The sequence below is a fragment of the Cyprinodon variegatus genome, unplaced genomic scaffold (genome assembly GCF_000732505.1).
Source record: "Cyprinodon variegatus isolate N-32 unplaced genomic scaffold, C_variegatus-1.0 Scaffold145, whole genome shotgun sequence".
NCBI classification, from domain to species: Eukaryota; Metazoa; Chordata; class Actinopteri; order Cyprinodontiformes; family Cyprinodontidae; genus Cyprinodon; species Cyprinodon variegatus.
Window position 1 is genome coordinate 1,019,421 of NW_015150598.1, and position 16,471 is coordinate 1,035,891.

Consider the following 16,471-nt stretch of genomic DNA (forward strand, 5'->3'; position numbering starts at 1 on the left):
ATCAATTTTATTAATAGCTTATGATAGATACAAATTAAAGCTGGGTGTTATTTTTTTTTTCGTTCACTGTGGCAGTAACAGGGTTGTTGATAATTTATAACATGGTCCAGGTCAGAGGTCATAGATTAGCCGACCACGGACAATATAAAGTAGATTTGAGCAGATATCCGGGCCCAACCCGATTTAAAACATTTATAAATTACCGCGTGTTGTCCAACGACAGTGTCTAACTTTACTTGCGCCGCTTCTCCTGTAATTTGTAATTTTGTAATTTTATTAAGGATCCCCATTAGCTGTTGTAATGGCAAACAGCTAGTCTTCCTGGGGTCCACATTAAAAACATACAGTAAAAACAGTTACAAATATCAAAATTTCCAAAAATGTAATTTCTTAAAATTACTATAGGAAGTACAAAAGAACCAGTAATGTGTTAATGTGGTAAAGCCTTCTGGAGCTTCCGAGACCAGGCTGCATGTGATACATATTAGCCAATGAGCTGTATCAGCCAATGCAGCGAGACATTTTTAAAAACAGCAGGCAAACCTGTGGCAAGCTGGGTGATGAGAAAAAAAAAGAAGAGAAAGTGTGGACTGCTGGAAGAAGCGTGGTGAACTGGTGAAAAAAAGTGAAATGGTGCTCAAAGATGACCCTCCACATTTAGAGGATGTTTGGCTCAACCTGCTGCTGTGAAGCAGGATTCTCCACCATGAACAGAATCAAAAATAAATATGGATCCAGGCTCAAAATGAGCTTGATATGTGCTTGAGAATGGCTTTGTCTCCATTCACACCCAGGTTTAAAGCCTTGCAGGACAGCCTAATGCCCACTGCTCTCATTAAGCCATAAAAAATAAAAATAACGGCCAGTTCAAGTTTTTTATAAAATATGTGAATCAGGAAATTGTCAATAAACAAAACTAAACAATTGTTGTTCTCTAAAACAATTTAGATTTTAAAATAGAAAAATTTTCAAATTTTTTAAATTTTTTTTATTTAGAAATTCAATGTATAACATGGATGCACAGAAAACCTCATTTTATTTCAGTGTTAAATTCTGTTTAAAGTAACGGATTATAATTAAAAATGTCTCTGTAAATCTACTGGTTGATGATTTTCTTTATTCGGACCCCGCTGATTTTTAATTGGTTACCTCTGGTCTATGTGAATACATGATACTGATTGGCTGCAGGGTGGGTGTTAAAATCCGTGCCTAATTGTTCTTAATTACTGCGTTGGCTTAAATGCTAGATTGTAACGGTAAACGAAAAGACTAAACACGACAACAGCTGCAGACTGCCAAGATTTTAACAGCAAAAAAAATTTATTTATTTGGTATTTATTTATTTTCTAAGTGACCAAGGTTTAACGGGACATCGTCTTTTTAAGTGTTGATTATCAATGAATGGACTTCATGGAAACAACCGTCCTGGTTCACATCCATCTTGTCCTTTGATTTCTGGTAAAAGACGCCTTGTCTGGCCTTTTTTACCTTACTTATTGTAAAACCTCTATGCTTAGAACAAAAATCTACTGTAAGTGCAATCATTACCAACTAAACAGTAAAACATGCTAAATTTTCTTTTGCATGCAAGACATATATTCCTTTAAACCAAATCACATAATCTGCAATAAATGAGATATTGCATGTTTATACACCGGCCTCCATAATATCAAAGACATACAAGCATTAAAGTGTAATTATTTTTGATTTAATTGTTTATTTAACCATGTAACAGAATTTATCATCACTATGAATACATATAAAAAAAAAAAATCTGGAAAAAGAACATTAATTCAGGGGGTGGTCGCCCATATGAACAGTTAAAAACTCAACATATCAGTGTTCAATGTAATCTATTGATTAGCCAAAGAAAGTAAAATAAGTTTTTATTCGCTCACATTAACCAAACAGCTACAATAAGAACCTGGAAGCATCAGTGAGAACATGCAGCAGCGGCAGTCACAGCATGCTAGACAGGAAGCTGTCACTACACAGACAGCAAAGCAAAGGGTACAAACCATCTCTGACGCTGAGAGGGAAAAGGACAGGAGACAAATTCCGCTGTTAGTAACCAAGGAAAGGAAGAAAGAATGGAAACAAATTCAAGAGCAATGTTGCCCCCTGCTGGCAACAATAACAACAGAAGGATGTGCCGTATGAGTGTGTTTGTGTGAGCATTGTAGCCAACAAACCTGACCCAGCTCTAGAAGTACTACCTGGAGGAATGGGCCAAAATCCTAGCAAACTATCTGACTCATGTCGGACAGTTTTTAGAGGGATTTCCAGTAAATATTATGTAATTTTGAATGTAGAGAAAGCTGGAAAATATATTTCTATTGTTCTGACATTTAGCAAATAGAAATATTTTTGGTTATTGTACCTAGAAAAGTAAAAAAGAAAGTCTGTTTCTTTTTATCCCCAGCATGTGAATGTGCTGTTTCAACTGTTTGTGCAAACAAAGCAGTCTGTCAGCAGAAGCTTACCTGCATCTCATCCAACTTTGACTGGATATCTGGAGGGAAGTCGGCCGCCCCACAGGTGAACGGATCAAACGGCTCAGCTCCGAACAAATCTTTGCCTGCAGACACCAAACATGGACAGACCGCTTCTTAGAGGTGCAAACCCTCACTTATGGCGGGCAAAAATATGAACAAAGCTGTTTGCTCACTCATGTCTGGGGGCAGGGTGGTTGGAGGAGGAGGAGGGCAGCCATTGCTGGCCTTGGTCGGTACCAGCGGTGTAACGGGAGAAAAAGGAACCATGTCAAAAACATCTGTGGACTGTAGTTTCATGGAGATGCTCTCAGCCTGGACAAAAAAAAAAACACAAACTGTTAGCCAAACCATCTGAACGCTCATCGTTATTTTAGTACAGAGGTGGGACGAAGCAGTAGGAAAACCAGAAACGGTAGAAGAAGAAAAAAGCAGAGGGTGTTTACACGAGGCCGTGGGATGCTGAATCCCTCGGTCGCTTTAGGAGGAGGGACAGTGGGTTTAGCAGGCGGAGGAGTTAGTAGCCCAGTGGAAACGTTGGAATCCGGAGAGCTCATAGGAGTGAGCGTGACGGAGGAGATCTCCAGACAGGACAGCGATGTGAAGCTGTGAAACCAGAAGAGAGAGGAGGGCCTCTGCAGCATGTACGCTTCGTTTGCTGCGTCCACGTGCAGCGGCTGACGAGAGATGATAGACAGAGAGCCACCACAGAGAAAGGGAGTGGAAGTCAGAGAGTTGCAGCTCATTACATTCACAGCATGATGCTACGGCTGCCCCAATTATATTTAGAGTATATCGTGTTCCTCATCGGACCAATCAGGTGTGTAATTGGTTTGCTGCCACAGCCTCAGAAACCCGCTGGCTGTCCGCAGACCGGACGGCTGGCTCTGAGGCCATGCTTAGAATAACTAAGGTGATATCAGCCTAACCAGCTGTGTCTCTACTATGGGAAGTTTGGTTAGCATTTCCAATTCGACTTTAGATCAATATCTGGATGTTTGTTTTAAAAAAAATCAGGTTGCTGCAAATATGATGGATGAAACTATTTAAGAAAAGTTAAATAATTTTAGCTCATTGATAAAACTCTCACAGCATCAAAAAAATGAACACCAGACACATGCGGTTTTAGCCCCATCATGTTTGAAGCACTCAGCCAGTTCCCTACAGGTCCATAGAGACAGTTTAGAGCTTAAATAAGACATAATGTAAAAGCAAGTTTCCGCAAATTCTCATTATAGGAAAAAAAATAGACAAAATGTCTTTTAAGTAATGCAGATGTGAGATATTTTGATTAAAATTGTCAAAGATCTCTATGCAGATGATCCAGAGGGAAAAAAAGGAAGCTAGTCAAAGTTTCTAATGTAAATATGCTGGTGAAGATTCTCAGTCATCCAGGTCATCATTCCAAAAAAGTTAAAAAACAATCCACTGGACTTTGTTTCCAAGTTTGAAGATGTTTTACTTCCCATCCAAGAATCTTTTTCAATTCAAAATGGCAGAAATACCGTTGAGTTTCTTTGCTAGCCTGTAATACCAGATACCTGTCTATGTCTCTGAAATGGGGGTCGTTAAAAGGAACCAACCTTAAACAGAGGAGGTGGACTCAGATTTCAGGTGTCAAAAACCTACAATTCAGCTATCAAGTTGATTCTGCCCCGCTATCACAACCCCCACCCCCTTACAGGGGAAAAGAACACCTTGCATGTTCAGTGAGGCCAACAATTTGCTCTAACCACCCCTCCTTTCAGAGACAAACACGTATCGGGTATTATAGGCTAACAAAGAAACCAAACGACACCCATTCTTAAAGGGGCAGACCCATTTGTCCCGTTCAATTTGCATGTTTTCTAAGCCAAAACAAGACGTTGTTTATATATATAGTTTTTTTTTGTTAAAAGGAAAGGTGTTCTGGATGTATGAAATGTCTTCAAACTTGGAAATAAAGTCCAGTGGATTGTTTTTGAACTTTTTTGAAATTTCTACTGTAAACTCTTACAGTAACAGCAGGGGGCGCTGACGACTGTACCACACTGTGCCTTAGAGCGTGACACAGATTGTTTTTACACAAGAATGTTTCTCCATTGAATGGATGGCAATAGAAATGAGGCAGGATTTCTCAATGAGTCTTTTTTTTAAGTCCTCTGGAAACATCTTTACTCCTGTACTAAAGATCTAAACTTAGCCAGTGATATTCAGGACTTTAAAAGTATAAAGTGTTTGAGCGGCATCTGCTCCATACTTCAACATTAACCAGCAGCCGTTTGCATCGGTGCTGAACTGGTTTGGGTCAGTACATGTAGCTCTTACTGGTGGGACATGAGCTATCATCAGCTGCTCCTCCAGCTCTTGAAGTTGTTTCTTCAGCTCAGCATTTTCTGTTTCCAGTTCCTGAATCTATAAAATGAAAATAAAGAAAAAATTACCAACATGAACTGCTGACCATTTTTTTCCTACTTTTTGTTTGTTTTAGAGATACCGTGTTTATTAAATGTTCATTAGACTTTTATTTCAAACCACTTACAGTACTGGAAATAATTCTTAAAAAGCAGAATTCATCCATCAAACATAGACTTTTTAGGGCTACATTTACACAATGATTCTCTCTTTTACAAGAAGGTTTGGTAGTTTTCTCTGAAATCCACCCAGCTTTGAGGTCCAATCCACAGGGAGCCCAGAGCCTGCTGGGTTTAACCTCTTTGTGTTTATGAAGAGGTCTCCTAAGTTTGTAGTTAAGGGAACATGAGGGCAATGTGGTCAATGTACTTCATTTCTCTAATAACCAATGGATGTAGAGTGCAAAGGTGCAAATCTATTGTCTCTTCCAGCAATTCCACACTGAGGCCTGAGCGATAATAAACCACAAGGAGCTCCTGGTTCACACGCTCCATTACGTGCATCACCTTGATTTGTCCCACCTCCTTAAGGCTCTGTAGAGAACATCTATAGGTACCTTTGGGCTTGTTTTTAGTCACACTGAGCTCTTTATCGAATGGAGAATTTAACTAAATGTTTCATTACCTAATTTTCACCTTTTTCGTTAAGTAAAAGCAAACACAAACTAAAGGTTCACCAAGTAACAGTGATGCCATGACGCTTTGCAGAATTGTTAAAGCTCCTATAACATGTTTTTTAAAGGCATTTCAAAGTCACCCTTAGGTAAATATATGATGGAATTATCCTTTAAGCTCTTATTTCTTATTAAATGTGGTGGTTTTCTTCCAACCAGAAAGAGGCTGGGCTTTAAAGGAAAAGTCAGGTCATATTCAGAATATAAACTTCTGAAAGTACTTTAAGTATGAAATTATTGAATACTTTTCAATAAATGATATGTGTTTTTAATTAAAAGTAATTTTCATTTGAATGTGCTTTAACAGAGACATCCATGTTTGTCCATGTTTGAGCACTACTGCCACCTTCCAGTTTGTGACGTCACAATGCGGTATTGGCTGTTGAGCAATTCCCAGTGCTCAATATGGTGTTTATCACAACACTCTATTATCCATGATGGCGACAACCAGTGCACTATGCAAAGCAGATAGTAACGGATTAATGATGTGTTTTTTATCTGGCTATAAGTTCGATGGCAAATCCTCCCTCTTCAAGTTGGCAATCCAACGACGAACCAGTCCGTGGAGGATCGTGAATCAGAAAGGTGAAATAACTAATTTCTTTTCACTTTTACCCGATTTATTCCAACATCCAACTGCCATGCATGTGGGCATTGTCAGTTTCACTAAAGCTCTGGTGAATTTCAATGGTGAAGTCCTCTGGAAATCCTAAATAACTGGTGATTGCATTTGTGTCAAGTAGTTCCCATTGATTTTGCTTGTAAAGCGGGGAGAATGGCGCTAGGCTTACCGCACCGTGACGTCACTGCTGGAAGATGGCACACTGCAAAAAATTTTAATCTCAATAAGTCTTTTTTTTTTTCTTAAAATAAGTGCATTTTTTCTTGACTTAAGGATTTAAGTGAGACACTTTGCCAATGCGACAAGACAATTTACATTTAAAATAAGAAAAAACAATTACATTGTCTTATTTCAAGTGCATATTTTCTATTTATCTTATTTTAAGAGTAGAAATACTAATTCCATTGGCAAATCTTATTTACATACTCACATTAAGGGTAAATACACTTAATTTAAGAAATTGTTACACATTTTTGGATCATTTTTGCAGTGCAGGAGTGAGGAGTTACTATATTTGAGCAAAAATGGACGCTCCCTGACTAGGTGATCGCGTTGACAATATTTTTTTATTTTATTTTTTTACTAATTAAAGCTAAATTCATTAAATTACAGCAAACATATTAGTTTTAGTATAAATAATGACCCATTGATAATTTCTTAATGACCGGACTTTTCTTTTAAAGCACCTATAGGAGCCACTTCTTCGTAACTTTGAGCTGGAATCATCGGCCTCTGCCTCCCATCGCCCCCTCCCTGATCAGAGAGCGTGGGTGTTTGTTTACAGTGCAGGCGGAGCGCGGTCAAGCTTGCTGCTTCCTGGAAGAACACTTTATGCATAGATATTTCCCATCTGCTTGTTTTCACAGGACAGGAAGTGGCTACTGCTCTGACTGAACCCATGAGGTTCAGGTTCAGTCGAGAGATCAGTGATTCCAGCAAAATGCCACTCTGTGGCAGACTGTGATAAAGGAATATAATTATAAAATAGTTCAAATGATTGATTTTGCAGGATATAGGCCCCTTATAAAGCAGATATGCGCCAATGGGATGGGGGTTACCATTTCCATTACTTGAGGTAAGTTAATCCATATTTTAAACACTCATTTAGAGAAATCCACTTCACTGTCCTAATAACTCAGTTTAAACAAACCAGAGGTCCAGGTCTGTGTTCCCAGCAGAAATCTAATCACAAACTGCAGTCTCTCATTAATATTCATTACTCTTGATTAATCGCGTACGTGGGGGGGATTTTAAAAAAATCAATAAGACACAAACTCCGCATTAATTGATAAAAACGTCAATGTTTGGACACGGAGGGGCAGCTTTTATTGCCACTTGAGCCGTACTCTTTTCTGCAGCCCCCCGATCTGCTTCCTCGTCTCCACGTCTTTCCCTCCAGACTCCAGAAACTTCTTGTAGGCCAAGTCGAAGGCCTGCCCGATGGTTAGAGTGATCTCCTCCGCCTGTAAGCAACAGGGTTCAAACAGATGATTCGCGAACGGACCTGAACTGTCTCTCGGGTACGTTGAGCGTTCGTATAAAGGAACATACACGTACACATTTTTCACTGTCGAACACGTAGCAGAGGTGCTTGTTGGACTCGGAGTCTTTGCAGATAAAAGTGAATATCCTTTTATCCGTCTTGTCGTCTGCACAGAAGGATATCCTGTGTAACTGACAGTTATGCTGCACATCCTGCAACACAAACAAAGTGTGGGTTATTTGCAGCCTATATTTAGAGGGTTTATGTCTTTCCCTGCATGCTGGTGAGAGGGAAACAAACAAATAAACAAACAAAAATATAAGCTGGACTCACTTTTGTTTTAGGATCAAGGATTTTGACTCCATAGATGGAGATCTGAAGCTCCACTTTTGGGATCTTCTGGCCCTCTGACTTCTTGATGTGCCTCTGAAACTGTCAGAGAAATGAAAAGAACATGAAAAAGCTTACTGGAGTAAAACTCTACTGTTCGTAATTCATATTTTTAAAAGCTGCAAGACTCGGTTTCTGAAATGTTCAGGTTTGATCATCTAACATTTAACCTACTAAATGAGGCCTTTGGGAACTGGGAGGAATCATTTCCCTGAGCATCATGGGATGAACTTATCAGGATGTTCACCTCTGGTAAGACTGTCAGCTGTCTGAGACATTTTCTCACCCTGGAACAATCTTCCTCTCTGTAGACTGATTCCTTATAACCCTCCCAGATCAATAGGCAGCAACAGCTGCTTCTGAGGTCTTTACTGATGTCTTTCCATTGTGGCATTGTGTGGACAAACACCTGAATGCTCCAGGGCATCTTTAAAAGAGGCGCTTGCACCGATCATTATGTTTCCATTCCATCAGCAGCCCTTCATACCGTCACTCTAAAATCCTCTTAAAGCTGTAAGGGCAGATTTAATTATTTTTTTTTAACACATAGCTTTATACTTTTATTGAATCCTTTGACGTTGGTTGTGTATGGAGTAAAATTTGTTCCGTGTTTGACCACATCTGGTAAAAAAAAAAGAAATTAAATCCAGAAATTAAACTTGGAACTTTGAACATAGATTTTGAGAGGAACTTTCTTAGATTTCATTTTTTCATAAACACTTATTTTAATTCTTTTTTACATTTCTTTTTTTTTTTTTTTTTTTTAAATCCTATTCTTTTAAAACTTTATTTATTCATTCATTTATTTTTTGTAGATGAAAAAAAAAAGAAATTAAATCCAGAAATTAAACTTTGAACTTTGAACATAGATTTTGAGAGGAACTTTCTTAGATTTCATTTTTTCATAAACACTTATTTTAATTCTTTTTTACATTTCTTTTTTTTTTGTTTTTTTACAAATCCTATTCTTTTAAAACTTTATTTATTCATTCATTTATTTTTTGTAGGAAAATTTAAATTATCTTTTCAGAACGAGTTTTCTGAATTGCATTATTTTCAGCTTTTCCATGGATTTACATGCTTTTAGCTTTAAGCCTAATTCAAACCCTTGATCTTGATCAATAAAAATGTTTCTTAATTTCCTGCAGACCAATAGAAATGCATCTTCACCCGTCACTCCAAAGTCTGGCGAATAGGTAAAGAAAATTATCAGGAAATTGCAATTTCAAATTAATGGAATTTGTAAAACATAAGATGAAGAGGAAAATAAAAAAAAAACATAACATAAAAAATATATAAACTTATAAATAAAATATAAAAAGATAAATAAAATATGAGAAAATAGCAGAATTACTCATAAATCTTTTTATTTATTTTTCATTTCTGGATATTTTTTTTCTTCTAATTTTCCTTTATAATACATGTTTAAAATTTGCTCTATAGTTGTTCTCTGGATGTTAGATTTACATAAATCATCAGACCTGGTAAGTTTTTCTAAACTGCTCATTAATTTGGCTTCAGAAGCTCAAATGTGTCAAATCCCAACCTGACTTTAAAGGAGATTCTTTTCACAATCTGCAGTCTGGCTGCAAACTGATTTATAAATTCAGAGTTTTTAGGCTGAATCAATTCATCTCTGTGTCATAGACAAGTTTAACCCACAGAAAGTCTATTTATTCATCTGTGTTTTCATTAAAAGCATGCAGGCATTTAACTGTTAGAGGAGATTTTGCGGGTAACTCTGCCTCAGACCAATTCTATTCTTCTGGAGGTGATTAAAGGAGGCATATTTGAGCTTGTCTTGATGGCTGCTGCTTCTGGAAGGGTAACCAGGGAGCTTCGGGCAGAGAGTGATCTCCAACATGAGATGTGTAGCAACAATGGAGTGCTAGCTTTGGGAAAACATGCCACCCCCACAAGGGGCCTCTCAGATTCAGCTCTTGGCAGCAGGAGTCTGGTTTGAGGCCAGCAGGCAGTCGGCACAGAGGCGTGGGTAAAAGGCTGGGAGGGAGATCTTCCCAGGCCTAAAGGTCTGTTTAAATGGTAGGAGTCTGGATTGATATTTATCCTGGGAAAAGGCCAAGGTAAATGTCATTCACTGGGTGAGTTCAGTAGGACCATGTGCTTAAATCCTGGAAAACATGTATGCTGGTTTAACTGGTTTTTCATGACTTTCTTAGCATCTGGTTTGCCAGTAAAACTCCATCATGATCCACACAGGCTGGGAATTTTATGTTTAACCTCACCAACACCAGGACATACCTCAATTGATAAGACACTCTGATAAGTTTAATACTTTTCCAATAAAATGGTAAGTAAATAAATAATCCAACAATCAGATTAGGTCTAAACAAACCCACAGTATGGCTGACTGAGGGAAAGGTTTCCAGTAGTGCTAAATGTGAGTTAATAAAAGCAGTTATCTAATATTTTATGACTTACACGTCTGGAAAAACACATATTTTGGTTACTAAATAGAAGTTTGTCTTGATTACCAAGCAGACATTCATTTAAAAGTATGTCCATCCATCCATCCATCCATCCATCTTATAAAAAAGTGTTTTCATATTTTATTCTTGATTAAAAATGTTTTCTAACTGAAGGATCTATTTATAGAAATTTTTGTGTGTAATACATATGAAAAATATACAGGCACTGAAACATTATTACTCCCTCTGAACCTGGAATTGACAAACTCTTCATTAATGATGTGTTGAGAAAAGTTTATATGACCCCAAATACAATTATATAATCACCAAATTTGTCCTTCAACCTAAACCAGATCTAGAAAATCAGCCCCCGGTATAATTTGTTTGGATTCGCCTTATCTGAAGCACAGAAAGTTTCTTCACTGTTGATGATTAATATTGATATAAATGGGAGTTTATTTACATAAATGTTTTACACAGAGATATTTAAGCATCTCAGTGAAGGAAGTGATTATCCGTCTGATGATGAATCCATCTAGCAGAGTTTTCCATGTACTGGGGGGGAGGCTGAGTGGACAAACTGCTTATCTTGCACTTCCAGCCATCAACACTTGGAGCTGGGAAAACTCCAAGGGCACCTTGCTGATGATGAACTGGAGGGGGGGTTTGTCACTCCCTCCCATCAGCCCCTCTGTCCCCTCCAATCTGCTTACTGACGACAACCTGAGCTCTCCTGGAGGCTACAGATCCGACTGAAGACTGATTTTACCTTCAGTTTCCTCACTGCATCCTTCACAACCTCTGTGCCTTTAGGGGCTTCAACCTCTGTGTTTCCAAGGAACTGCAGGAGAAAAAAGAGAAAACATTGCTTATGTAACACGGGTGCAATACTTCAAGTTCTGGAATAAAAGGTGATAAAGATGACTGTGTCTATATAACTTTTCCCATACAGGTTTCTCCTGCTTTTTACTGTTTTGTCAGACACACTTTCCAGATCTTTTAAACTAGTTTCAATATCAGACAAAGATGTTGGGTTGCAAAGTCATTTCTGAGCCTCTTGGACTCTAGAGAAGTACAGTGAGAAATTGATCCATAAATGGAGAAAACACAGACCAAAGGTGAACCTTCTTACCAGCTCCCAGGACTAATAAAATTACACCAAAGCTCATAAAGGAAAGTCACAGAATAACCTAGAACACCGTCTAAAGCTGTGTGGGCTTCAGTGCCACAGTTAGGGTCAGAGTTTGTTATTCAGCAATAAGAAAGAGAGACTAGGCAAAAATGGCCTCCAAGAGAGAGTTCTAATGCCAGAACCAGTGCTGACCCAGAAGGATTAAAAGGCCTGTCTCATTGTCAGCAAAGAGATCTTGATCTCCAAGACTTGAAATTATTTTGTGAACAGACGACATAATACTGCTTAGAAGCCCGGGTGTCATTACATCTGGTGTAAAACTGCTTAAAGTACCACATGACAAGGGGATGGTGGTGTGAAAAAACTGTTAGTTAAAAATTATAACATTCAAAGAAAGTTTCTGGGTGGTTAAAGTAGATAAAATGTTTATCTAGAGTTTATTTTTGGTTCCAATCAACTGAAACTACAATAAAATTCAGCAATGGAATATATGTGTCAAACCAACATTTTTTTCTTACATTTCTTGTTCTAAGATTATATCTGAGAATACAAGGAGCAAAAAACAAGAGCAGTCTCATCTTTTTTTATTAGTCTATATCATAGGTGAAGTTATCAATAAAACAGCACAAAATACAATTGTAAACATGCTATTGCAAGCATAACATTTGAGTTTAAATCCAGGTAATGGAAGTTTATGAAAGAATTTGCATCAAATATATCTTAAGAAACAAAATAAAGACTATTTTTGACGAATTTTTGAAAAGACCCGCCCTCTCCACTTAAAAAAAACATGCACAACCCAAGCACTGTGATGAGGACTTAAGATTTTATTCCTTAGTAACAGAAAATTTGATTTTGTTTTCTCTGTGCACAGATGGTTTTTTTTTTAGGGAAGAAAATAGAGAAGACAAAACATCATTAGTGTTAGTTTAAAAAAACAACATATAAATGAGGAAATCTGAGTTCATTATGAAATGGTAAAACACAGGAGTCCTGCATTGTGCTTTCCTCCAACAGATGGCACCATTTTACTTGAGCATAGTGCAGCAATCAGCCACACAAACACCCACAGCTGCTCAAATATTAGACTTCATAAATAGTTCTGTCAAGCCCTTAAAGGTTGGAGAAAACAAAATAAAAGGTTCTCCGATCTGAGCAAAGCAAGCAGATTCCACAGCCATGGTTCATCTTTGCCGTTCAACATAAATCCTAACTCAGGAGTCTGGAATAATGTGCCATCCATTCTCTTGTCGCCTCTATAGAAATGTGCTTTTCCATCCCTACTTTTACTGACACTGAGTGTTTCATTGCTCCTGCACTCTCTTCATAAGTTAACATTACAGGATTTGACAAATATAATATAAATTTTACAGCTAATTAAATATAAACCGCAACTCTTTTTTAAATTTTGTTTCTTAACACAAAAGGAGAGAGAAACAGTAGCAGCAGCAAACCTTTCCTGCTAACCGGCAAAAAAAAAAACCCAAACAGATCGAGCCTTTATTCAGAAGTGTCAGCACTCTGCCTCGGCGTGACAAATGAACTCTCTGCAGAGTCGCGGTCATGTCGGCGAGTGCTGTGGCCCAGAATAGAAAAGAGCAGAGCATGTTCTTGACCGGTGCATTGTGGGGCTGCGACTGGGGACGTTTCAGAAGGCAAATCAAGCTCCGAGGCTCATCCATCAACTGATTCATGCATCTGAAAAATGAGCCGCCCCCTCCCTTTTTACTGCTAAACATGTTTCAACCTCATGGCGGGCCTGAGGAGTTCATTCAGATGACAACATGAAGTTCAACCTCAGTACCAGTGCAGCGTTCTCCTTTAGACTCAGTCAGGGGGCAGGGACTTTAATGAGTCTAATTTGAAACTAAAAGCACTAACTGTAACTTTAATGACAAATGGCTGCCAAGAAAACAACTCTTCAACATTTCTCTTCTTTGGCTTCCAGGCTAATGACATTTTCTGATTCATAACTGATCCTATAAGAAAACAAATAACCACTTCTGAGCTCTACAAATGGTGTCACTTTAAAAAGGATGGTGTATATGTTCTATCCCTGTCATTATTTCAACAAACAGATTCCTAAGAGTTACCAATTTCATTTAAATGTAATGTTTCAGACAAGAGTCAAAGTTTGTAAATGTACTTTTGAGTGCCAACCTGCAGGTATGGAAAAACTGCAGGTATTCAGTCTGGTTCAAAAGAGGAGGAACAGCCAATATTATTTTAGCAGAAGTTGGTTAAAGAGATGCTGCTTCCGAATGTTTAGTACTTGTCCTGGAAGGAGTGAAAAGATCTATCAGGACCTGACATGGTTCTCTGAGGTGTGTTAATGTTAAACATCAGCCGGCTCTGTGGTGTTTAGCCTAATTGGCTATAAATGAGTAATGATCTCTCTACCTTAAGATGGACATACACTGCGATACCTTTCCATTGTTGCATGCAGCTACAGCTCATGCTGTATGACGAAACCGCAGGTTTTAAAAATTCACAGCTCAATATGCATGTTAGCACACTGTGCGGCCCGTTGCTCTGATGCGATCTACCTGCTCACACTGTACCTCTAAAAACCACGTCGGACTCAGTTCCGCAGTGAGATGGCGCTACTCAGACTTCTATCGAGTAGAAGAGGAATATGAAGCTCACTAGAGTGAATCCCGCTGCCTTGGCAATTTGTGCAATTTTGTGCTGAAAGCCCTGAAAAGAAAAGGCGACGACGTATTTGGACAAAAACATGGCTGAGCAAACGTGGCTACTACGGTCTGTCAATTTTACAGAAAGAACTCCATTTCACTGGGACCCCCGCCATGCTTCCGTGTTTTTGTCTGAGAGGAAGAAGAAGAATCCTTGTTTGCCCACTGAGCGATTTGCCCACGATCACCTTACCGCGGCGGACTGAATTTCAAACATATTTTGTTTTCTCCCGACTTAAGATTCCTGATCAGAGGTGGTCATGAGAGGCTGATCGCCCCTTGTTATCCCTTATACACTAGACGACAGACAACCTTGTTGAAAGTCGGCCCGATCAAAAAATTCTCGGAAGATTTGAGAACATGCCCGAAAAGGGCAAAAAAAATGGTACAGTGTATGCCTGGCTTTAGGAAAACTTCTTGGACCAAAACAAACACTTTAATCTTTTCTGCATAAAATTTGACAAAACATCTTTGGTATTATTTTACAAGCTACTAAAATGACAGTCCTGAACTGTAGCAAAATGGTGACAATATTATAGAGCAGACCGTCATTAACGTTGTTGTAATTTTGTGGTACTCTGTAGTCTGAGCTGGAAGGAGAACACATATCAAACCAAATGTGACACAAAAACAGAGCCTTGATGAACTCCATGTTTTAATTTTATTTGATTGGATTTAAAATGAACAAATTACACCAAGTGCTTGATATCTGACCAGTAAGATCAAAACCAATTCATCGCAATATCTGACGGTCCCATCCGCTTTTCCAATGTAATCACAATGGCACTATAGCAGCAGGGGGATGGACATCGTTAGTTCTCCTTAATTTAAGAGGAAAGTTGACACCAAGCCTTATAAAGAGGCTAAAAGGTGCACTAATATGAAAGGGACTATTTCAGTTATTATAAAGCCGTTTACTGTTAAATGGCTTAAAGGCATTTATCCAAACTGCTGTGGAAAACTGCTTTAGCATTATCTTTTTCTATAAACAGACCTAAAAAGTTAATCAATTATATAATTATCAGGTTAATCAACTCTGATTCCTGTCGGCTCTTAAAAGCACAATTCGCTGTTAAAAATAATCAATAATAATTTGACTCTCTGCCTGAAGAACAAGATATTTCTGTGAATAAGCTCCATGCTGCCTGGGTGTCCTTGTTAATCTGATCAGTCAACATTATATTCCGAGTGTTTCATTATAAATAATACTTCCTTTTATTTCTTTTCATTTATCAGACTCCCTCACCAACTCCTCTATTTTTTTTTTTAATAACAATATTGACCAGCTGGCTCATCTAAATACACAATGATGAAAAACACTTTGCATGGACCATACTGTAGCAACCATTGAAAATGGTCCTACCCAGTCAAATGCCAGCCGAATGGCAGCCATCTTCCAGCCACTGGAGCGACTCCCTCCTTCTCCTGGGCATGCATATGTTTTTACTCTGACTCCAACCTTTCACTGAATTACAGGGTCTGACCAGGAGATGACGCTTCTCTTTAGGTCTTAATGTCACATATAAAATCATGACAGAAAAAATATTTCAGTACAAAGATTGATGTTTAAAAAAGGACCTGTAGGGGACCAATCAAAGGCCCATCAAGGAAAGTGGGGAGCTTTTAAATGTCTACTACTATATAAGGTTGAACATGAGCATAAACTAGTTTTAATATAAGGTGGCGCCTTGGGCACAAACTTTAAGGCACAGCTGTGATCTATAAAGGAAGATTTCTTGGTTTTGCGTATGGATTAATATTAGGAATTTGGGGCATAATCCATTTTTGAGTGTTTATCGTACATAAACTTTTGATTTGGATTCAACGGCATTCGTTAGAAATGAGACTCCAGGGTATTTAGCCAGTGACAGACTGTATTTGATTGTTTAACACAGCGGTGCCCAACCTTTTTTGCACCACGGACCGCTATATGTGAGACAATATTTTCACAGACCGGCTGGGAAGGGGGGGAATACGATCAAGTAAAATGATACGACTGGCATAAAATCAAATACAAACTGCATAAAAAATAAAACAACAAGCCGGTCCCATCTAGGCGTAATCGGAGACAATGACACACGAAGTGTGCTCCTGATGTCCGGTCTGCTCCGTAGCTTTGTTTTGGTCGCTGTAACCGCAGAAAATCCTGCTTCACAAAGATAG

The 16,471-nt window shown here is 38.4% G+C and overlaps 1 protein-coding gene across 10 annotated transcripts in view; it reads right to left on the reverse strand.

Moving 5' to 3' along the window:
• The window catches only part of gulp1 (GULP, engulfment adaptor PTB domain containing 1), a 134,061-nt gene that overhangs the window by 1,753 nt on the left and 115,837 nt on the right, over nt 1-16,471 (reverse strand). For 7 of the 10 annotated variants that reach the window (XM_015377019.1, XM_015377021.1, XM_015377020.1 and 4 more), the window contains 7 exons: nt 11,253-11,324; nt 7,998-8,096; nt 7,733-7,876; nt 7,528-7,644; nt 4,800-4,886; nt 2,669-2,807; nt 2,484-2,578 (listed from right to left, as the gene is read on the reverse strand). In XM_015377019.1, coding sequence (XP_015232505.1) covers nt 2,484-2,578; nt 2,669-2,807; nt 4,800-4,886; nt 7,528-7,644; nt 7,733-7,876; nt 7,998-8,096; nt 11,253-11,324 — 753 coding nt within the window. Of the gene's footprint in view, nt 1-2,018; nt 2,030-2,483; nt 2,579-2,668; nt 2,808-4,799; nt 4,887-7,527; nt 7,645-7,732; nt 7,877-7,997; nt 8,097-11,252; nt 11,325-16,471 lie in introns of all 10 variants that reach the window. The other 3 variants (XM_015377027.1, XM_015377028.1, XM_015377025.1) reach the window with 3 other exon arrangements.